General features: G+C 40.8%; 1 protein-coding gene across 3 annotated transcripts in view; it reads right to left on the minus strand.

Annotated features, from left to right (window-relative positions):
• Positions 1-24046, minus strand: part of PFKP (phosphofructokinase, platelet) — a 92742-nt gene that overhangs the window by 37975 nt on the left and 30721 nt on the right. For all 3 annotated transcript variants that reach the window (XM_077268538.1, XM_077268537.1, XM_077268539.1), the window contains exons 3-8: positions 12395-12472; positions 11244-11433; positions 9280-9445; positions 3997-4041; positions 2559-2667; positions 261-356 (exon numbers count right to left, since the gene is read on the minus strand). In XM_077268538.1, coding sequence (XP_077124653.1) covers positions 261-356; positions 2559-2667; positions 3997-4041; positions 9280-9445; positions 11244-11433; positions 12395-12472 — 684 coding nt within the window. The remainder of the gene's footprint in view (positions 1-260; positions 357-2558; positions 2668-3996; positions 4042-9279; positions 9446-11243; positions 11434-12394; positions 12473-24046) is intronic.

The following is a 24046-nucleotide window of genomic DNA, read 5'->3' on the forward strand; positions in this document are numbered from 1 at the left end:
AGAACCCGTTTAATCACTTTAGTAGTCCAACAATGGATTAGAAATACCATATGAACATTATAAAGGATGATAATATTTCTTTGTGGAGATCTATTTGCAAGAATGAGGATCAGATGACATGCATATAAAGGGGAAAGGACAGACATCAATCCGCAAGATGATCACTAGGAGACAGGATGCTCTGCCTACTAGTGCACAGACAGGGGCAGTCCCCAGTTTGTCTTACCATATCTGACAAGTCAGGACACATTAATACTTACGTCTTTAATAATTTCTGAAGTGATTGGTTTGTTGTGACAGTCGATGGCTCCTTCTGAGACAATAATGATATTCAGTCTTTTCCTTCTTGCACGGTTCTAAGGTAAATAAAATTTAGTGGTATTACCAAGATATAGGTAAAATTTGAGTCTGAGTTTTACACGGTATTAGAATTTGCATCACTCCTCCGACATGTATGTGCTGCCTATATGTTTTACTGTATTTTTTTTTTCAATTAAAAATTGTATTTCTACAAATCTATTTATGTCAGTGTAAACTTCCAAAATCATCTAAAATAAAAAATTTAACGATTAGTTTTCATTAAAAATATATTAAAAAGTGTTCGATGTCCACAGTTCCTATTCAGGCCAATATGCCAATATGGTTACTATGAAAATCTAACCTGTGCAGTCACCTGTTACCTCAATCTCTACTGAAAGGAGGGAACACTTTAGTAGGACAGATATGTCTCCACCATACTGTGATCCCCACCTCATGCCTTGTGTGAACAGCGCTAATACTTTACACTGCGCCCTCCAGCTCTAGTTTTCAGTGCCTCCTGATCTACTCCACCATGCCCTGGCCTACTCCCACATGTGCGCTTCCTCGTGACTTCTTAAAGGGCCCGTCGGCATTAAGATCCCTATCCAATAGGTAAAGTTTTCCTACGGATCTTCCTCCCACTTTGCAGCACCTGAACAATAAGCTTTATCTAGTCCAGAATTTGGCTAAGTAATTCATTCCTGTTACAGTAACACTGTCTGGCTAGTCTTCAGACCTCGTCCTCCTGCTCCGTGCCGACCTTCTGGCCATCTACTGAATTCTGCATGCTCTCAATGGTGCAAAATGAGATGTTCTCCAAAACCAAAGGAAAGTAGTTAAAACTTAGCGTTTAATCATATAAGATAAAAATAAACTGGGAGAATGTGCACATATTAATAAAGAAAACCATAATGCTTAAGAGTTTCGCATAGAAAAAAATCATAATTAGAATGATTAAGGGTTTTTCTACCGGAAACGCATCAGCATTATAGATTTTTTTTTTTAAACGTGCACAATCTTTCATTTTTTTAAATCTTATATGATTAAAGGATAATTTTTAACTACTTTCATTTGGTTTTGGAGAACATCCCCTCTTGGACCACTAGGAGCTAAATGATCTGGAAGCCAGAGCAGTGCACACTCCGTTCACCACACCAGACCACAGACTGTCTACCTGGAAAGGCTCCTGAGATACTTATCTCCAACATATAAGTGGTGAGCTGAACTTACACTTTTTCTATTTCTTGAATTCTGCATGTCCTCACCACACATTGCCTAACGTAGATAGTGAATTTTGCCTGCTCTGACCTATGCCTTAGCTTGCTGTTTTAGTACCATATATTGGACTCATCTTTTCATTGATACATCAGTCATTGGTAGTAGAGGCTGCTCTACAGAAGGTGCCCTTGCATCAAAGACCATATCTCCAGAAGACTCTGCTCCCTGGGTTTCCCACAGCCCGTGATCAACCTAGAAAGACCACCCCATCCCAGGTAGGCCTCGTGACAATTTGTCCTCTGTCTGTACAGGAACTGTATAAATTAGATATCTTTCATCAAAAATATTTTCAAAGTTGCTTAATGTTGTACTTTTTGGCAATAAAATGGTTGCAATGGGGTACACAACCTCTAAAGTGGACCTGTCACTTGCCAAAAATATGTAATTTTTCTTACCTGGTGTAAATGCCGTTGTTTTTCTGAATCTGCCATTGTTTTTCTTTTGTTTTGCACCTTTCCATTCCTGAGATATGTCCCCCTCATCTCAGCATTTAAATGATGTCTTTTTAGCCAAGTGGGTGTGGTCATAAGCTCCTTTCTATTGGAGTCTTCTTAAAGACCACGCACATTTGGTTTAAGATACTAGATTTGGAGACAGAGGAGAAATAGGAGTCGTATGTCATAAATGGTGAGATGCAGGAACAAAATAAAGAAGATATAAAATTCTGGAAAGCAGCAGCATTTACACCAGCTAAAAATATTTGATATTTATGGGAAGTAACAGGTTCTGTTTAAGATTAAACCCAATTTAAAAGGATATCAAAATGAATTATGAGATAATATGTAAATCTCTGATTTTCTGTGCAGTGATTCAAGTGACAAGAAGCAGCAATTCCTGCACAATGTCTGACATAACATAGGCGCTGCTGACGCCCCTGGGAAAACTTAATTTCTCTTTCACTGCTCATGTCAACTATCTAAATAACACCCACTTGTAAATGCTCTAGAAATATGGTTGTCTGGATTCATTTGTAATATTACCTCGGAGAGTTTACCACACATAATGTCCTCCCAGCCTTCCTCAGGAGGGCATTCAGGTATAAATACCCAATCAGCTCCACAAGCCAGGGCACTGACCAGTGCCAGATACCTGCACATAACAATATAGAAAAGAGGAGTCAATTCCAGAAAATGCCTTATTATGCTATTAAACCTACAATAAATCTCCAAAATACAATATAATATATCCCGTAATAAAATGACAAACAAGAAATTCAAACCAATTGCATGAAAACCAGTAGATACTGGATCTTGCCCCCCCAAAAATGAAAAAATAGGGGAACACAAATAAAGCAATGTAAATAAACAATAAATGTATAAAAATGATTACATAATCATAAACGTGTGCAAAAACTAAAGATAAATAATCAATGAGAAATGCCAAACTAAAAATACAAGCAGTTTCGCCAGCACTGGGTTTTGTCAGGAGGTGTCATACTTCTATCACCAACACTGGGCTTCTACAAAAGGTTCCACACTAGTGATGAGTGAGTGTACTCGTTGCTCGGGTTTTCCGGAGCACACTCGGCTGGTCTCCGAGTATTTGTGACTGCTGGAGATTTAGTTTTCATCGCCGCAGCTGAATGATTTACAGCTACTAGCTAGATTGATGTGGGGATTCCCTAGCAACCAGGCAACCCCCACATGTACTCAGGCTGGGTAGTAGCTGTAAATCATTCAGCTGCAGTGATGAAAACTTAATCTCCGAAATACTCGGAGACCACCCGAACATGCTCGGGAAAACCCGAGCAACGAGTATACTCGCTCATCACTATTCCACACTCCTGACGAAGCCCAGTGTTAGTGAAACGCACATCGAGGTGCCAGTGCACCCTTTACCCATCTCTTTTCTCCTTGGTTTACGCTACTGGCACCGCATTTTTCAAGTATATATTATGCTTAAGCTTATTGCCCCCAATTTTGTTTTATTATCAGTTGATCTTTAGAGGTCCTTGATTTTGGGATCCTCCTTGGTTTCTTTAGTTTCTTCAGCATATATTGTGACATGTGCAATTATATTGATATCAGTTTCTATTACCCTTTCTATTATTGTCAGTGCCAGATTACTATTTAATACAAAAAGGAAGAAAAAAGGGGGTGTATATTGAGGTCTCTGCATCAGAGAGGCTTTTGGTCTTTTTTTTGTGGACCACTAGATAACCAGGTTTCTTCTCTGGTGCTTGTCTTATTAGTTTGGCCTATCTCATAGTATTGATTACTGTATTTATATTTAGTTATTGCATACTTTAGTGATCATATAATTGCTTAATAAATTCAATATTCATTTTTCATTGCTCTGCGTTCCCCACTTTTTTCGTTCCCTTTTGGGCAAGATCCTGTATCAACTGTTTTGTGTGCCACTGAATTTTTCGGTGTAATGTGTTATTCTGATGATTGTAAGAATGTTAATGTGACATACCCACAATGTCTTCCCATCACTTCCAAAACAAAGGTTCGTTGATGGCTAAAAAAAAAAATATATATATATAAAAACATCAAAAGTGTGAAACAACAGCTTGTATTAAAGCATCACAGACAACTATTGTCAAATAATTCTCCTACTATCCTATCGACACCTATGAGAGGATGACGGAGATGTTTAGGATCAAACATCTCTATATAGGGCTTACACCTCTTTCTCCCTCACTGTGTACTACAAAGAGATTCTGAAAATACGTCCCCTACTGTCAGGTTCAGTGTTTTATTTTTCCATTTCATTTCCTACACCTATTTCCCATTGTAAATACAAATTTTAATAAAAATGCTGTACGGAATGTTCGCAACGTTTCCATGGTGCAATCTCATGCTTTGGGCCTGTAACATCAAGCAGTTTTATCTCAACACAAAACAAATACAGTAGATGTATTTTTTTTCTAGTAGACCTCCTTTAATTTATCCAGAACACATCAGTAATAGCACATATACATAATCTGAGTGACTCGTGTTGATTTCTGCCCTGTCTGTTACACGTCGGAAAGTTTTGCCAAAATGTATGGAATGTGTAGGGACGGCTTAAAGAGGTTGCCCGGGTAGACTGTAGACTTTGCTTCTTAGACCAGACAACACTTTTTAAGACCCTTTGAACATGGTCATGCAACAAAACTCACACTAAGAGTAGGGCGACACGACACTTTTTTCCATATCCAGGAAAAAACGGTCCGATTACTCTGATCAGACTTTGATCAGACTTTGATCAGAGTGGCATCAGTTTTTCTTGGACGTGGAGAGAAAAAAAAAGTTTCTCCACCTTCTCGATTCTTCCAGTCCTTGAGAATCGGACATGTGCACAGCCCCATAGAATATCATAGGTAGAAGAATCTGTATAAACCACGGATAGCGCTCGTCCGACAAAATCGGTCATGTGCACAAGCCCTAATCAGACTGTTTTATGCGATTCCTCTGGTGTGACTTCTTCCCTGAATCTGTGGAGCCTTCAACTTAGAAGTACTAATGCGGCCTAGAGAGCGGCTTCTTATTTATGGGCTTGTGCCCTTTACAGTAAACTAGAACCATCTCCTCATTTGTCCTTTCCGATTAGCTAATGTACAGCAGCTTTTCTCAGTGCAGCGACAGCCCGAGGCTATTTCCATTTCAACAGATATTGACTTCTGTACAGTATTTCTCCATAACACTGCAAACACAATTTTACATTATTGTTTACATCACAGACAAAGACATGACCAGATACTGCACCACTTAGGCGCCAATTTCTTAGTGCACTCATTTCAACTCCGCCACTTCATATTTAATAAATATGGCACCTTAAAAATACATTTGGTTCAAATTATGCCAATGCAGCTTTTTAAAGAGAACCTATCACCAGGTCAAAAGTGGCCAAGCTTTGCTCTTATTTTATTCCCTCTGCGCCCGAGTATTTATTTTTTTGTTTTTTTGCAAATCCGCCATACGGTCCCAGAGATGTGAGCTTTTTTACTTGCGCTTTTCTACTAGGGGTGTGACACATGGGACTCTATGGGGGGCGTGGCACATGGGACTCTATGGGGGCGTGGCTCTAGGCTGCTGTGCATAATTACCCTTTAAGCCACGCCCTTTTAATAGAGATCAGAAAAGTTAGGGCTAAATAAAAAGGCCTATATATCTGGGACCGTATGGCGGATTTACAAAAAATAAAATACGGAATACTCAGGGGAGCAACGGGAACAAAATAATATCGAAACTTGGCTACTTTTGACCTAGTGATAAGTCCTCATTTAAACGTCATAATATACTTTCAAATGTTAAATAAGAGCGTAGGACCAATGTGACAAATGTCATAAGTCACTGCAAAATTTTGCCCAAATTCAGGTTTGTCATGAATGTTAAGTAGTACACTTCAAAATGTAAGAAAAGAGCAGGAGACAAAATTGATAAATGTCACATATTAATGTAGAATTTTTAGCAAATGTGACTTTTCATGTAGGTTAAAAATTGCTGCAACATAATTTTTTTGCGCCATGCCTTTTTTAAATCAACTATGACCTGTCAATAATATACAACGTTTTTACGGCTTTAATGTAGATATGCGGTCATTAATATATCGTACTTTATGTCAAAAGGTTAATCATGCCCCCTTATAGCTTAGGACCTAAAATTGTAATAAATGGAGTAAAAAAAAAATTATAACTCTGGCTTAAGCATTTACAACTATGAAATGTCTCAATTATACAATTATTCTGAACTTTGTAAAGCAATTGGAGCTTAGGACACCCTATATTTTGCCAATAAAGTCTACATCTACACACACATCATTTAATTTCCCTAGCATATTCCATAGTGCAGGCATGCACTACACACCACAAACATGTGAATTAAGCCTTAAAGGGTCCGTCCACCTTTTTTTTTTTTTTTTAAATATCCAACATGCTGTAAAATAATAAAGTATACTCAGGTTTCCAATCCTCAGTCACTTTTAACCCTACCCAGGTCCCCTGCTACATCCTGTTTTGGCTGCACAAACATGTGACCACTGCAGCCAATCACTGGTTGCACAGGTGATGCTGCCCACTAAATAGCACCAGGCACAGAATGGGGTATCCATTATAATTGATGACCAGAGCCAATTATACCATTAGGGTACGTGCACTCAACATATTTTCAGGCGGATTCTTCCCTAAAAAAATGCCAAAAAGAATATGAATAAAATAAATAAAGTACGACTAAAAGAACACATGCACTACAATGTCAGAACGACTTGCTGTACATTGGTTCTGTCTTGTTTCACTCCTTTAATAAACTCTTCAGGCTTCGAAAGCTGTGAAACCACTAAAAGAAGTGACCGGTCCACTCTGGCGGCTTAGACTTGGACTCTTATATGGAATTTTAAAAAACGTCGTTTGTGAAGCCGCCTCAAAGGGAGTCCAAAGTGACCTCAGAAAAAACGTGGGTACTCCAGCATCTAAAAGACACCATGTGCTCATTCCCTTGAAGTAAAATCTTCCCTCAAGTGGAGAAACCTTCGCTGTCATTAGGGTTTGCATCAATTATTCACCACTGCAGCAAACAGCGGGTGCCAGATAGGGATTAGTGAAGCTCCAGGACATGGATGTCACAGGGCGCTAATATTTAACAACTCGTCAAACATGTATACTATCTCTGCCAGCTGGGAGCCATTCAAGTATTTAGGTGGAAGCATATGAGTCATTGGCGGAGCTCGAAGAATTCCACATCCTGACAATAACAGAGAGCACTTCCGCTTCATACCTGTCAGAAATTCTTACTTCTTAGGAATATAGTAGAGGCTTCTAAGGATAAGTGAATAACAATAGATTTTGGCTTCAACAACTGTTAAAAGCTGAAAAAGAGAAATCTGCAACAAATCTGTCCTGTGTGAACGTACACTTAGACAAAGGTGATCACAACTGCCACTGTGGGAGTAATGCATCGCAAGTAGTCATGAATAATTTAGTTGGATACCAATGAAGGATTTAAATTTGATGGAAAAATGATCCTTACTCATTCATCAAAACATCATTATATCAATGGTTACGACGTGCTTTGATCTCTACATTTTTATTTTGAAAGCTGGTGACTATAATCGACTACTGAAACTTTGTATTTTTACATATAAAACTGTGGTCCCGATTCATCAATTAAGATTTAAAGTCTCTTTTCTTTTTTTGTCTTGTGGTATTCGTTGATGGGCTAACGTTTTGGTCTATCAGACCTTATTAACGGCCAATAGGAATAGACAGCCATGTGCACGCTGACGGTGTACGTATCTTCATACATTTTTCAAAATGGCGCATGTTGTTCATAAGATGAACGGAAAATAGAAAAAAATGCTCGTAATTTTTGTCTTTAATTGTTTTTTGTGCCTTTTCAGAACCAAAAGTGGCAAATGCATTGAGAAGTTGACAAATTGAAAACTTCTCCAGAAACATCCCTTTAGGCCGGGGTCACACTTGCGAGTGTGATGCGAGAAACTCACGCGAGTCTCTCTCATCAATACCCGGCACTTGCCGCCCGCACTCGGGACCAGAGTGTGCGGCTGCATGTATTTCTACACATCACACTCGCAAGTGTGACCCCGGCCTTAGGCAGGGACTGGAGATGTGCCAAAAAAGTGATATCTGGTATAAGTCGCACTTCATGAATTTGTCTTAAACATCTAAATAAGCAAAGCTGTTGAGGAAAAATAAAAATACCTAAAAAAAAAAGTAGCGCAAAATGTATAAAGAATAAGGCCAGCACAGGCCAAACTCCGGATCTAGAGCAACTATGATTGGAGAGGTCACTTGCCACTGACGATAGTGACTATGCCTGATGTTAGGTCGCAACATGACCACATTCGCTAACATTAGTTTAGAAGTAGCAGTGCAACATTGTGCTTTTATGTTGCGTGACTACAAGACGCTTTGGGATTTAATAACCAGGACCCCTATTAACCTGATAACAGCTGTGAATAGTCCCTATTCCAGGAAGGCAAGTAGCCAAACTACTTGTCATGGTTAGGACATGGTTAATGTCCTGTTCTCTCGGGGTTAATTTTGCTCAGCTCCCTTGCTGCTGTGTGCAGCTCTCCCCGCAGCAGTATTATCCAGGGAGCCGTGACATATTATAATATTCTGCAGCAGGTGAGATGTATATTATAATATTCTGTAGCAGGTGAGGTGAGCAAAGTGCCAGGAACTAACCAGGTAACAACCAGGACCTGAACCATGTGACAGAGTAGGAGGTGGTCGGGGGCTGAGCCAGACGCCGGGGTGCGGAGGAGAGATAAACACAGGAGAGTAGTCAAACAAGCTAAGATCGGAGCCAGGAGATCACGAGGTACCAAAGGGGTGAGACAGGGGATTGTCAGAAGTGAAGCCAGAGGTCAGAAATCCAAAAGAATGAACAAACAGAGTAAGGCATGGAGAGCAAGGAAAACAATTGCAAATTGGGCACACACTCCAGGGGTCAGGCACACAGACTAGAACGAAAGCATAGCTGACAAGGAATCCTAGCTTGGAGTGAGTATAAATACCCCTCCCAGATCCAAAGGGAGGCCAGCAAAATTAACCCTGAGAGAACAGGACATTAACCATGTCCTAACCATGACACTACACCTAAAAAGGCCAAGTTTAATTTATTCTGTATATACATATAAAGCATGAATAGAATGGTTCGGATTTTTATTTACACCATCTAAAATGAGTGCTATAACAGCACTAATGCGTCACGCCATGCCAGCGACCTGGGCCACGTCGGGGCAGCATCTTACCTCTGAGCTGTGGTCATGATTGCATCCACAACCTCAATAATCCTATGCAAGGCAGAGTCCGTCCCGATTGTCATGTCAGTTCCACAAAAGTCATTGTCTATGGAGCCCACCATTCCTACTATATTTAAGTGGGAATATTTCTGTGCGGCTGCTGCTTCAATTTTGCCTAAGCAAAAAGAAAAAATAGCGGTTACTTTTAAAATTAAACGAAAGACACTTCACAAAATAGAATGGGCCACAAGTGTGTAAATTGTCAAAATTTCAGTGTTTGCATTTGGAAAAATAGGAGCTTCCAAAAATCTATCACCAGGGAGTAACTAAAGTATGACTTGAAAACGTAAAGAGGTCATCCCACGGACAACATTTATAACCTATCCACATGCATGACTGGTGGGGGACTGACTGCTGGGACACCCGCACATCAGGAACTGAGAGACCCCAAAAACCCATTCACAAGTCCAGGAATAGTCAGTACAGGAATTTCTAACCTGCAGTATGCTTGGTGTTTGGTTCATATCAACTGGATATCCGCAGATGAGGTGGACTCTGCAAATAAGGCCTCATTATTTTTCACATACGAGCGCTATCAGTGTTCACGGATATAACTCGTACCTAGTATAGTCTTTGTGGCTGGTCATGTCTGATTTGTTGGCGTGGATTGAGCAGTCCGCAAAAAATTGCAGAGACATGTCTAATATTGATCTGAGTGTAGCATCAAAATCGGCAATGCCATGCTTTTCACGGACTGATAGATAAGAGAGGGATGAGAAACTTTTTTTTTTTGTTCTCATCCAAGAAAAAACAATGAAAACTTGGACCAAACTTGGATGAAATGCAGATGAGGCTCAGATGAAAATTTGATGAAACTCTGAACAAAATAACTTATGAAACTAGCACCATTTTTCTCGTACGTGAAAACACAAACATCTGAATGAGCCCTAACACATACAGGCTTCATTGTGAATCCAGCTGTGAAATTTTCAGCCAGATTTGGAGTGGAAACTTTCGGTCGGTGGAGGTATTACTGCACGAGCATTCTGTCTTGGGTATTTTTATACTATTAGGTAATTTTGTGTGTTGTTTCAGTGTTTTTCATTTGTTGTGTCACCAGTGTAGTGTTTCTTATTGTACTTACAAATAATGACCCGAAATACAGATGTCACCTGGACTGAAGTCTATGAGGAGATCACAGATCAGGTGTGATCGGCATAAAGGCACAATAATATTCATGTGAAGAGAAAACTCTGCAATGAAGTCTGAAACCTCACAGCAAATGGAAGGGTGAAATTGTAGAAGAAAATCTATGTGGAATGTCTCAGTGCCCAAACCAGTCCTGGGCTGCCCCCTGTAATTAACTAAGTGAGATACATTTAACCCTTTCCTACCCACTCCAGCCTGGCCATGAGAAGTAAAGGCTCATATATGTTCACTAAACAAATACGCTCTTGAGTCTGGTCCAGTTTTTTGCCAGTTTTCTACATTAAGCCTATAATATAATACATATTTGTCAACTTCTAGAGATGCCCTTCCGGGTGTGCTTGATGCGCTGCTGAAAATCTTTTCCCTATGCCCACTCCCATCTTTTCCCTATGCCTCTTCCACATCTCTTGCTCAACCCATGAAAGTACATTTGGATGCTTGTGTCTCATGGTGGACCATCCTGGTGTCATGCACAGGAAACCTTCCAGAAACAATGATTGGGAGACGTCAGCAGCCCCATGAGATTTGCCAACTCCTCCAGAAGTTCTGGAGCTTCCTAGATGTTCCAGAAGTGTTGGCACAATGTGTGACATGTTGCCATTCAAAGGCAGAGGACATGCTGCGGCCACTTCACCAAACTGCAGTCGCACAGGCTTTAGGAGCCCCTGTAACTTCTGATCAGTTTGTTTGATTGCAATATATTCCATAATTAGGATTAGGTACATAATAAAGATACAGAAAATGAGTGAGATGGAGATATTTACCATTTTGCACCAATTCTTCCAGATAGCCACTCCATTCCTCACGGAAAAGGTTAGCCCCCGTCAGGCTTCCATCTCCCCCAATAACACAAAGATTTGTGATCCCACGCTGAATCAGATTGTAAGCCGCCTGCAACCGGCCGTCACGGGAACGAAATGATTTACAACGAGCACTGCCGATGACTGTGCCACCCTGCAATGGAGACAATACCGAAGGGCTTAACAAGACTACAGGGTATAAAGAAAAACCATAGCAGAAACTTTAAGTCCAGAGGTGTGATATGGCCTCAACATTTCTGTCTTCATTGATGAAGACCACTCATCAACCACTCCTGTCTATGGCTATATCAGGTATTCTACCTCAGTCCCATTCACTTGTAATATCACCCACAACCCATTGACACAAATGGAGGTGTTTCTGGGAGAAAAGCAAACCTCTTTTTCTTAGCCTGCACAACCCATTAAAAAGTATGTATACTTATTTGCATTTATTTATTTAAAGCGGTTTTGCAATGATCCTTCTTCAGAGTCGCACTGCTCCTTTGCTTACGGCTTTCCGTGGGCCATGCGCTCCTGCTTGATTGGCTTTTTGGACCAGTGGCGTTATTGCCCTACCAGTCTGACTTGTATGCTCTTTGGTGCTGCTATAAGAGGCAGCTGTGCCTCAGCAGTATTGGAGGAACACCAGGGTGCTTAATCTCACTGGGATCGGGAGATATCAGTGAGCTCCACTAAGTCAAGCAAGATCCAGAACTGTGCTTACAAGCTCTATTGAAAAGGGCTTGTAAGTACTGTACACGTTCGGCCACCACCACTATGGCAGGTAATGAAGGCAAAGATATAAATAGTTCTACTAAAAATCACCACATTCCTGAGAACGGACAGGATTGTTAATAACAATTAATTTTTAATTTAATCTAAAAAAGAATATGTAAAACACCCTTTAATCTTGTAATGGGTGCTGACATGTCCTGCTAATTGGGGGGATTTGGGACCTGAGATCCTCACCGATTTCTCAAAACACTTGTATGATGTGCACTGCTCAGGAAGTCAGGAACTCTGAGTGAAAAGAAAGTCTAAAATCCCATATGGCACTAGTAATAGTGAATTATGCATGGATCAATATACAAGAAATCCATCATATTGGCACATACCACTTGTAAGATGCTGGATACACTTTCCCATGACACTTCCACAATATTGTCTCCTCCATCAACCATTCCTTGATAACCCTTCAAATAGAGATGAGAATACATAATTAGTATAAGTAGCGTTTCTTTCAATAATTAACTGATCTATATGGTAAAAAAATACAAATATAGAATAACATTGGAAAATAATATAGAGTAAAATTCTATTAATGGAGCAAAAAATGGACCTGATAAGTGGCTTATTTTACCCACTATGTCAGATAATTAGACAGTCATAGAAAAGTATATAGAATAATAGAGAAAATTCAAGAAGACAGCCAAAAATAAAGTGCAAAAAATAAAGCACTATTGGCTACTATAACTTTGTTGGTTTAAGGGATTCCAGTAGCTGAAGAGTTCATCGCAAAATAAAAAATATATACAGTATATTTATCTCCAAGACCCTTCATTCTCCTTTTAAGGAGGTCCTAAATGGTCATATCTAAACCTCAGCTTCTGCTCTTTGCACAACTTCTGGATTATCAGATGCTAGAATGTTGATGTATTTTTTGCTTGTAAATTTTGAATCTAAACTTTGCCTAAGGAACTTTAAATACTGGGGTTGAGCAAAAAGATTTGCAGGAATGTGGTCCAGCGGCCACATCAATAGCCCGCGGCTGCCGGACCAGAGACCTATGAATCTCCTCCTGCCTGCCGGCATCCACGGCGCCTCTTCTGGTTAGTAGGCCTGCAATGTCATCATTGCTTTGTGACTCCAAACTGTGTCTACTAATCAGAATAGGAGCCAGGGATATCGACAGGTAAGAGGAGGTTCACAAAGTTCTGGTCCAGCAAACATGGAAACTAGACTAGGTTCCCGTAAATCTTTTTGCTGTATTCTTTTAAGAACCTGATAAATTTTATCCACTTTGATCACAGTTTGCCTGCCCGGACCATCAGCAGTCAGTTATATCGGTGGGAAAACCTGGCAACAAGTTTTCATTTTCTCTGCAGCGCCACTACAGGAGAAATTGAGCATTATATAGTGTCTTTTAAAATCAATAAAGTTATGTAAAATACTTGGATATGATGGAGCCATTCTCTTCCCTGGCAAAAAGATGAGGAACCCGAATCCGAGACCCCAACGTGGTAATTTACATTTCCTAATGGTGCATTTGAAGTTGGGTTTAATCAGACAAGTCCTTTAGACAGGACCTAGATAGAAGTCTTTTTTAACTTGGTGCTCTGGATCTGAAGTTATTTTTTTCTGTTTCTGCCAATCTGTTCCTGAGATATGGACACCTCATCACCGCATATAAATCCAGTCTTTCTAGCCAACTGGGCATGGTCTTCAAAAAAGGCTCCCGTAGAGAAGAGTTGAGGACCACACTTACTTGACCAACAAGATTAGATGTACATACATCGGAGAGGGGACCATACCATATTTCAGAAATGGAGACGCACAGGTACAAAATGTGGTGTATGTAAATTTGATAGGGATATAGCACCACATGCGGCACTACTCCTTGTGTCAAATTTGAAGGAATTTGTTATGGAAGTTTGACATAAATGTGTGCAAAGCCCAAGATTTATCCAATTAATAACCACTATTACACCGGATCATACAATGATCAGATAAAACAATCTATCAAAGCTTAAATGGAAGCAAATGGCCTAGTGCTTAAATCTGTTTTTTTCTGATAAATATACATACAGTATGTCTTGAATATTTTCGGCAATTATGTTTTTTCCATATCACAATCTGTATTAGAAACAAAAGATTGAAATCTTTACATTTTTTCACTGGTCATAGCTTATTTTAGCTTTTTTTAAGACTATAACTCTGTTGTTTCAAGAACGTCCATTAGCCACAATGGCTAGATCCTTATCCTATCTTTTGAATTGAAGTGTCAAATCAGCGTGTGAAGAGTTCATAGTGAAGGGAAAGGGCGCAGGGTCAGTTGTGACATCGCTTATTGTCATTGGTGGATGCTGTGTTATCAGCTGTGTATAGAGGTGTTACTTGTGATTGTAACCCTGCCTCTGATTATAAGGAGCCAGCTGTAAACTCTTCCTCCTGAATGGACAGGACGTATAAAGTCTAAAATAGCCCCGATTGCCAGTGTAAAAATGGCAAGATTAGTAATTTAGTTTTTTTTTTTTTTATGAAGATTGTGAGATGAAAAAAAATATTGCCAATTTAAATACATATAAATGTATCACAAAAACCAAACCATAGGTCTAATGATACATTCCCTTTAACAAGGGCGCACAATTTCTAACTTTTTTTTTCTTAACGTCAGCATGTTACATAAACTTTCTTGGCTCCGCTGTTGTGAATTCTGCTCTTGGACTCCCTCCGGTGGTTATAAGTGGTAGCGCTGCTGTCTTTGGATCGCAGCATTTATCAGGTGTGTCCACTTATTGCAATTCTGACTGGGCTATTTAGTCTTGCTTGACCCTTTAGTTAGTGCCAGTTGTCCATTGTTTCCTGGAGGATTCACTTCCCTGCCTGGTCTCTCTTGCTTGCTGTTCATTTCAACAAAGATAAGTTCTGGCTTTGTTTTTTGCAGTCCACATGCTGTGGGCCTGATCGTTTAAGTTATTTTCTATGTTTTGTCTTGTCCAGCTTGGTCTGTATAAGGATTTGTTCATCCAAGCTGGTATCTCTGGAGATGCAGATATACCCTCCAAGTCTTTAGTTAGATGTGGAGATTTTGTATTTTCTGTGGTGGATATTTTCTAGTGTTTTAATACTGACCGCATAGTACTCTGTCCTATCCTTTCTATTTAGCTAGAAGTGGCCTCCTTTGCTAAATTCTGATTTCAGTCTGCGTATGTTATTTCCCTCTCCTCTCACAGTCAATATTTGTGGGGGGCTGTCTATCCTTTGGGGATTTTCTCTGAGGCAAGATAGTTTTCCCTTTTCTATCTCTAGGGGTAATTAGTCCTCCGGCTGTGTCGAGATGTCTAGGGAGCGCTAGGTACATTCCACGGCTACTTCTAGTTGCGGTGTTAAGTTCAGGGTCTGCGGTCAGTACAGGTACCACCTTCTCCAGAGTACGTCTCATGCTGCTCCTAGACCACCAGATCATAACACTCCGCCACATTGTTTTTTAGGAGCAATAATTGTGACTTGACATTGTTAACCACTTGACCAGGCTCCTAAGTCATCACATTAACACCCACTACTGTGCTCTGCTTGTAAGGCTATTGCCATGTCCAGAGTCTGGCTCTAGGGGGCGCTCCTCTAATTCCTTTCTGATTGATCTCTATCTCCTATGGGCACATTATTGGTATATTATTATTATTATTATTATCACATGTACATCGCTGTTTAGATCTCCACTGGCCCTGAAAATTACTGACCCTATTGACCGTATACTGTCCTCTGCTCGCTGGATCAGTTTTTCACGGTATTTTTTTTTGCATACAGTGATGACGTTGTATAATGCTGAGTATCTGAAATCTGCAGATGTGTGAACACAATACAATCTGCTTAGAAACAAGATCCTGGCTACAGTAACTAAGATACCTCGTTCTGCATAGTCTCATTTTTCGGTAAGTCAGCATTTTACAGCTATTTATACCATCTTGGTGTAATACGGATTGTTTTCTTTTTTATCGCATTACTATTCGGTATACACGCTACAGGCGGTATAACAGAAAATCACTTTTCATTAATTTCTGGTAACATAACGGAGAAGACACTGCGGTGGTCTCTGCCTCGTGGATTTCACAATCTAATTCCCACATCTCAAACATAGATACAGTCCATTGTCATAGATCCTAGTAACCTAATTAGTGTGGTCCTAGAAATGTGGTGAGAAACCTGAAGAACCTCCACATAGATGTTTCCAGGATATGACAAAGTCAACCTTCAGGTGCCGCAAAACCAAACGAGGAAAACAACACTGGGCGGCTCATTTCACGAGATCTCCGTCCATCTGCCAGGTCAGTAGTCTCAGGCCTCTGGAAGGGAAGATAGTATTCTCTTACCTTCTGGAATATCTGGCTCGGCTTTTGATTCTCCAGGCCTGGCATAACGTTATCATTGCGGTATGATACACAGATGACGTTGGGCCAGTCCGGTTAATCTAAAGCCGCCCCAGGGATTCCGGAAGGTAAGATATTCGCAATGGATCCAAGTTCCGTGAATTGGTCTGCCCAGCTCTAGTGAAAATATTAGTCTTTAAGAGACCTGTCACATTGAACATGTTGTCTGGTCTGTGGGCAACATGGTATAGACAAGAAGATGAGCAGAATGATATATACCGGTAGGTTTTTAGTAAAAGATTCAGTATAACTTGTATTTTATTCATTGAAATTTTTGGTGCTTGTATAAATAGGTTTCCAGTGGGCGGTCCTACTAGTTACTGACAGCTATGTTTGCATGCACAGTTATACAGAAAAAAAGGGTCATTTACAGAATAGGACTGCCCACTGGACTCATACAAACAGCAGGGATTTCAATGAATAAAATGTAAGATTTACTAAAACTTTTTCCACTAAAATGTATATTAATCTGATCAGCTCCTTCTGCTCTATACAGATGTCATTCTCAACATTACAGATCTGCCGTTAAAGAGGAACTTTCACCACTCCTGACATTTCAGGAAAACAACAAAGTGGTAGCATCTTTTAAGAAACGTGCACTGTGTTGTTACTTTAGGAAATATATACCGTAAATAAAATGATTTTTTTAAACCATCCTATCAGATTGTGCATTGCCAACCATAGAGACAAAGTGAATAGTAACAAGGGATTGTCAAGTCATTCGCACATTTGCAGGATGAACCACAGAGGAACAGAACATTGCAAAGATCAAAAACAAATTGCTACAGAATTGTTAGTTTATGGTAAATGTAAGAATTCTTTTAAAAAAGCATCTTAGGAGAGCGGTCAGGAATACCAAGGAAAAATGTTCACGTAATCCTAAAGGCTCCCATACTCGTTAAATAAAAGTCATCCAAACCCACTAATTTCAGTGGGATTGGCCAATCATCTGATATGTATGGGGATGTCTCCCCCAGACAAATGATGTTGGCGAAGGGAAGGATTTGGCCTCTGTGAGGCAGTGAGGGGGATCATATGCGAGGATCGATATGTATCCCCCAGGATGCGCATAGAAGCGCATTAAACCCGCTGGAGAGCATTGCAGTCACAGATATAGCTATGGCTGCAGCGCAAAATAACAGTAAGTGTGGACCTGGTCAAGTTATTTGACCAAGGCAATGTTTAGGAAAACCCGTTTAAGACTTTTATTTTTGGAGCGGACTACAGGATGGTAGTGGGGCAGTTTGCTCCCTTCACACCGGGTCTTACAAGTGGCCCATGGCCACGGATAACATTTACAAACCCTGCAGCAAAGGGTTGGGTGTGTCAGAGTTTTGTTTGCAAACTGCAGAGCAGGTGGCTCTGCAACATTCGGTTTAGGTGTGCAGTAACACAGAGCTAAGAGCAGCGAACGCCTGGCACCCCTCAGCGTGACACAGTGGTGCAGACACCCTCAGTAACCGGACTCAGATACGGACTGTTGAGACGCCCTGGCAGCGATTCAGAGGATACCGTGTGCTGTTCATTTTGGGAGTTTCTCTGAACATTAAAAAATCATTTGCTTTGAACTTTCCTGGGTCCCTGCCTGTCTGTCACACTACACCTCCTGCGGGATTTCATTGTTCGGTGAGGAGATAAGCCACTACCAGATTATTCTGTCAGGGCCTCTTTCATAGAGAGCACAGAAGAATTCGGCTGGGCAAATCTGGAGAGATACCTGAAGGCCGAATGATCGTTCGGCCAACAACTATCCAACGTGTATGGCCAGCACAAGAAATATACCTACAAGAAGCCATACCTATTATTCAACATTTTACAGAAATGAGTGGAATGTTAAAATGGACACAAATAACCATATCCAATTTTATTCTAAAGTAATATAGAAATGATAAAAAAGAAACCTCAATTACTGCGGGCTCAGGACAGTCACAAACACTAACACAGGATACGAGGTTATGCTGTACTTAACAACTGATCATTAAGTCTAAATGTACAGAAAACAGTCAAATTGTCATTGGTATCATTGGATGTCATTAATAATGATAAAATATAAAATAAATAATGCTACATGCTGAACTAACTGCCGGATATGATCTAGAATAGGGATGAAAATCAGGAGTCTGGCTTTACATACATCATTTATGACATATATTGTGAATCCTCGTCCTTCGTAGGATTAAAGCTCTCGTGGGCAGGGCCCTCTCCTCTTCTGTAACAGCCTCTCGGTCAATAAAGACCATGTTTCATCTAATAAAAAACAGAATCTTTTTATTTTCTAATCTCGCTTACTTCTCTAGTCTTTCTTCTCGCCTGAGCTCTTGCTAACAGTGTACGTAGACAAGCTTCACAGCAGCTAAAGGGACCAAACACAACAACATGTTTAAGGTAACTCGTGTGCGGGGGGTCACGTGTGCAATATCTGTCTAAGTGCAATATTTAACATGGCATGAAGCTAATATCACATAGGTAATATACACACTAATCGGCATGTGTAACATCTGTCAAGTGTGAACATTTCCCATGATATTGCGGTTTCATCTTTGGTATATACTAATTGTTCTTGTGCCTGTTGTAAATGTTAAAAATTTTATTTTATGTCCAGCATGGATATTTGTTTGTCTTACATAGTAATGCCTGCTCTGGTCTCTTGCTAATTGCTTGATTATTTAACCAGGTCAAAGAGATTTAGAGTTGAGCAAATTTTCCGGGTTCCCTCTTATTCGGCAAGTTATAGAGCTTTCCGAATAAGCTGCAGAGGGAACCTGGCTTCCTGGATTGCTCCTGCTGATCATCTGCTCGGCTCCGCAGCTGCATGTGCCAGAATCCGTCCCTTCCTCAGCCCACAATCTACTAAAACTATTGTGCATGCCCTCATCATCTCCCCCCTCGATTACTTCAACACCCTCCTCTGTGGCCTCCCCGCTAACTCTTGCACCACTCCAGTCTGTCTTCAACTCTGCGGCCCGGCTAATTCACCTCTCTCCTCATTACTCCCCTGTTTCTCTCCTCTGCAAATCCCTCCACTGGCTCCCAATTCCCCAACGAATCCAGTTCAAACTACTAACACTGATCTACAAAGCCATCCACAACCTGTACCCTCCCTTTATCTCTGAACTAATCTTCAAATATCTTCCCTCACGTAATCCTCGATTCTCCCAAGACCTCCTACTCTCCTCCACACTTATTCGTTCCTCACACAACCGCCTCCAAGATTTCTCCCGAATATCCCCTATCTTCTGGAATTCCACGACTCAACACATCCGATTATCCACCACCTTCGGATCTTTCAGGCGGAACCTGAAAACCCATCTCTTCAGCAATGCCCACAGCCTGCAATAACCATTCTGCTGCCTCACCTCCACCCGGGCTGCCGCCTCACCTCCACCCGTGCTGCAGCCTCACCTCCACCCGGGCTGCCGCCTCACCTCCACCCAGGCTGCCGCGTCACCACCACCCGAGCTGCCGCGTCACCACCACCAGAGCTGCCGCCTAGCCACCACCAGAGCTGATGCCTCATCACCACCAGAGCTGCCGCCTCACTACCACCAGAGCTGCCGCCTCACCACCATCAGATAATTCACAGCTTTTACCATCAATTTGTCATGAGGGATCACTAACACTTGGCTCACAGTATCCCCTTTTCTTTAGTTAAAACTTAACACTTTATTAAACATTAATAAAAAAGGACTACAATCAGCTTATTAATAAATTGCATCATACCCGCACCAAAAGATAATGAAAACACCAAGGGGGAGTGCCTACCCCTACACTGGCCTGACTGTACCTACCTACAGCGGAGGTTGGCACCCTAAAACCTGCACACTGGTGCCCCCACTCCTCGACGGCTCTCCCTGCTCACCCTATAGGGCCCTATAGTGACAGGGAGTGAAGTGGAGGATGAAAAGTAGGTGAGAAAGAGGAGAGATGTATGTATGTATATTCTTTCTGACTAGTAGTTTGTCTTTCCTTAAACCGTTGAAAGAGCAACTGTTTTTGACCAGCTGACTAGACTGAATAGCGTAATATTCTTGTAGAGATGTTATATTGTGGATAGTCTACCTAGTACTATTGATGTTCAGCTATAAATTCAGTAAGTCTTAATGCATGCAGACCACATAGAATTAGATAAATAAAGGCTTAAAACAATTTGTTGCATATAATTATAGCTTCTAAGAACCCTCCATACAAGTAACAATGGTGAAAGAAATAGGCTTTTCAGAGAGAAATTACACAATAGCTCCTCTATATATATCAGAAATGTGTGAGGCCTATACTGGTAAACCAGCAGAGTATTCATATGTGTGTACAGTTAGATATGTCAATGAAACATTATTGATATTTTATATTTTATATCTCATTCCAACACCACAACTCTGCTGATAGTCGGATATACACTACTATGACCACAAAACAGCATATAAGTATATCAGTCGGCCAGAAAAATCACCAAAAAAAGAAAAAAATACAACACTATAACCCTAAAAACACCAAGATGTACCATGAGCCGCACATCGGCTCCCAAAAACATATAGCCATTCAGGATGGTTCCTAGGTCAAATAGCCACTCGACGTGTTTCCCCTCTTCCGAGGTTCATCAGGAGAAAGATAAACCCAGGATTACTTATCTAGTCTCCCCATGAGTGAGCGATAGATGAAATGGATAGGATACGATGGCAGGGACAGTCCCCCGTTCAGGGATTGAACTACCACCAGAGCTGCCGCCTCACCACCACCAGAGCTGCCGCCTCCCCACCACCAGAGCTGCTGCCTCACCACCACCAGAGCTACCGCACCCCTGACCTTCTGTCTCTTCCCCATTATCCTGTAGAATGTAAGTCCGCAAGGACAGGGTCCTCTCCCCTCTGTACCAGTCTGTCATTGTAAATTTGTTTACTGTAAACGATGTCTAAAACTCTGTACGTAACCCCTTTCTCATGTACAGCACCATGGAATTAATGGTGCTATATAAATAAATAATAATAATAATGTGTCGCAGCTGTGTCACAGTCACAGCACACGCATCGAGAGCCCAACACACAGGCTCAATGAGGTGCTACCTTTTATTGCAATCTTGTCTGTGATGATAATAATCTAAGAAATGATCATTACAGAACAGGAAACATCAGCCTAATTTTTGGCTTAGTGATAAGATTAGTGATAATCGTAAGATTTCAGAATTATTTTTTGAAAGTGAAAAATGTATTGTAAAAACTTGATTCAACCAGTAGGTTATTTTCTGATGAAACATTCTCTTTTTGTTTAAACTTATTGTTGTCTCTTGTTATGTGTACTTCCTTCATATGTACAGCAGCCTGGAATACATACATGGTCCATTAAAATTATTAATGATAAAAAAGCAGCTGCAGGGGCAAATGCTCCTCATCAGTGTAGATGAATGAAAAGAACAAAGATGTCTGGTCTGGCTACAGCTCTAATTTCATAATTATGAATAATAATGATAAATTCAGAAAAGGGGTTGTCTGGAGAAAACAAGTTATCCCTTATCCGCAGGACAGGACAGGGCTCCCGGAAGAAGCCGAGTGCAGATCTCGGCAGCTCCATAAGTAATAACTCCATTCTAACTGGAATAAAAGTCAGCAGATCATTGTGGGTCCTAGTGGTCAGATCACCACTGATCAACCATAGGATAGGTCATACATTATGCACACCAGGCATCCTCTTTAATGCCTAGCCTTAAGGGTATGTTTCCTCTGTCCAGATCCCTGCACTTTGGACACAGTAGATACCCCGCTCCGACCAAAGCGCCGCCCCCTGTTGTACGCGCGGTGATTCCGCATGTGTTCATTGAACTCATGCGGAATCACCGCATCGTATTCATAGACTGTTATTTATCTTCCGGAGACAGAGCGTCTCCGCATGATAAATAGACATGCTGCAGTCTGGAAAGACGAGCCGCATGTCCGGTTACGCAGGGCCGCCGGATGCAGCCCTGCACACATAGTGGAGACGGGATTTCATAAAATCCCCTCCACTATTCTGTACATCTGGACGCTGCGGCTGTACACAACGTCCAATCTGCAGCAAATCCTGAAGGTTTCCTGAAAGTGGAAACATACAGTACCCTAACACAACACAGGTAAAGAATAAACATAATTTAGAAGTGGACTGGAAACGTAAAATGATCATAATGCCCCACTAAAGGGAAGATTAGTGATCAGTACACTAGAAATTATAAATGGACCTACTACTTGGGATAAATATGGGTACATGTTTAACTGGCTGTAGATATCAGTTACGTATTTACGTAGTTTCTATAGCTGACCTTGAGGATGGAAACTTTATATTAGTGAAAAGGTTGTGCCCTGATATCACTGAACTCGAGGAATTACCGATCTGTTGACATGGGAAAGAAAAATAGCTTACAGCTTATATGTCAGTGATCTGCCGCTGTCAGCCATTCAGAAGAGCGGTCACGTAAAACACATGGAGAAGAGCTGTCACGTAATACACATCCCTACAGCATACTTGCCTATTTTAAGGACCCCCTTCTGAGAAATGCAGCATGGTTCACTTGCTACCAGTTAAGTCAATGAGAGCAAAATATACATATACAGCATGCTCCCAGTAGTGGTGAGGGCCAGGAAACCTGTATGGGAGAATTGCCTGATCAAATCAGGAGTAGAAAGAAATCTCTACTACTTCACAAAAGTCCCCGACGCCCCATCAAACCTTGAAGGTATACCCTATATCTTATACAAAAAAGTCTTGATGTTTCTGAAAGTGTGACTTGCCCTAGTTCTAAGCACCTTGTGCCATACAGTACTCAACATTGAACCATACTGTGCTCCATATTTCGGTTTGTTGTTGGCATTATCATTGGCTTAGAGGTTCACTTCAGTGCTTCTACGGAGGATCTGTTCTGACATATGGGTTTTGATGGATTATGAAGTGGACTCCATACATTTAGCTCCATAGATAGAACCATATTTGAAGCCTCATCCAGATAGAAGTGGTGCATAGCTAACATTATCTCCTACACAAAATTACCAATTTTCAACAATGTCTCCTAGCATTTCAACATTAGAGGGGAAAAATGATATGGGTGTACAGAAAGTAATGACTGACTGATTTACCATTTATTATTCTGTCCCTCGGGCTAGTCCAGGAAGTGTTCACAAACCTTAAAACCTTTATGTTCTCCTGTTACCTTTCAGTCCTACTGGTGCATTTTACTCTATTTCTCAGAACCAGTTTCACTGGTTTTCATCTTCCTGAGCATTTCCTTGGTAACTTTCCAGAATTTGAACACAACCGTGGTTGTTCCATAAGGGGAATTATTTGCCTGGCAACGTTATTAAGGATAATGGCTGTTGTCCCCACTTGCCAAGGAGACATGGAATCATGCAGCTTATTTATGACCCAGAAATTCATTGCCGGCTATAATGCTCATAAAAAACGCTTGGAAATGTTCAGCTTGCAAATGTTTGTGGTCTTTTATGACTTGCACTGAATCAACAGCTTTGCTATTTAGTATGATTAAAATGACTCTGTTTCTATACAGTGAGGACATTGGGGCACATGCATTAATGTTATCCTGTTTGTACTGTTGAATTATAGGACAAGGGATTCTTTGCTTTATACTGGTATATGATCATGGAG

Source organism: Ranitomeya variabilis, chromosome 6 (genome assembly GCF_051348905.1).
Source record: "Ranitomeya variabilis isolate aRanVar5 chromosome 6, aRanVar5.hap1, whole genome shotgun sequence".
NCBI classification, from domain to species: Eukaryota; Metazoa; Chordata; class Amphibia; order Anura; family Dendrobatidae; genus Ranitomeya; species Ranitomeya variabilis.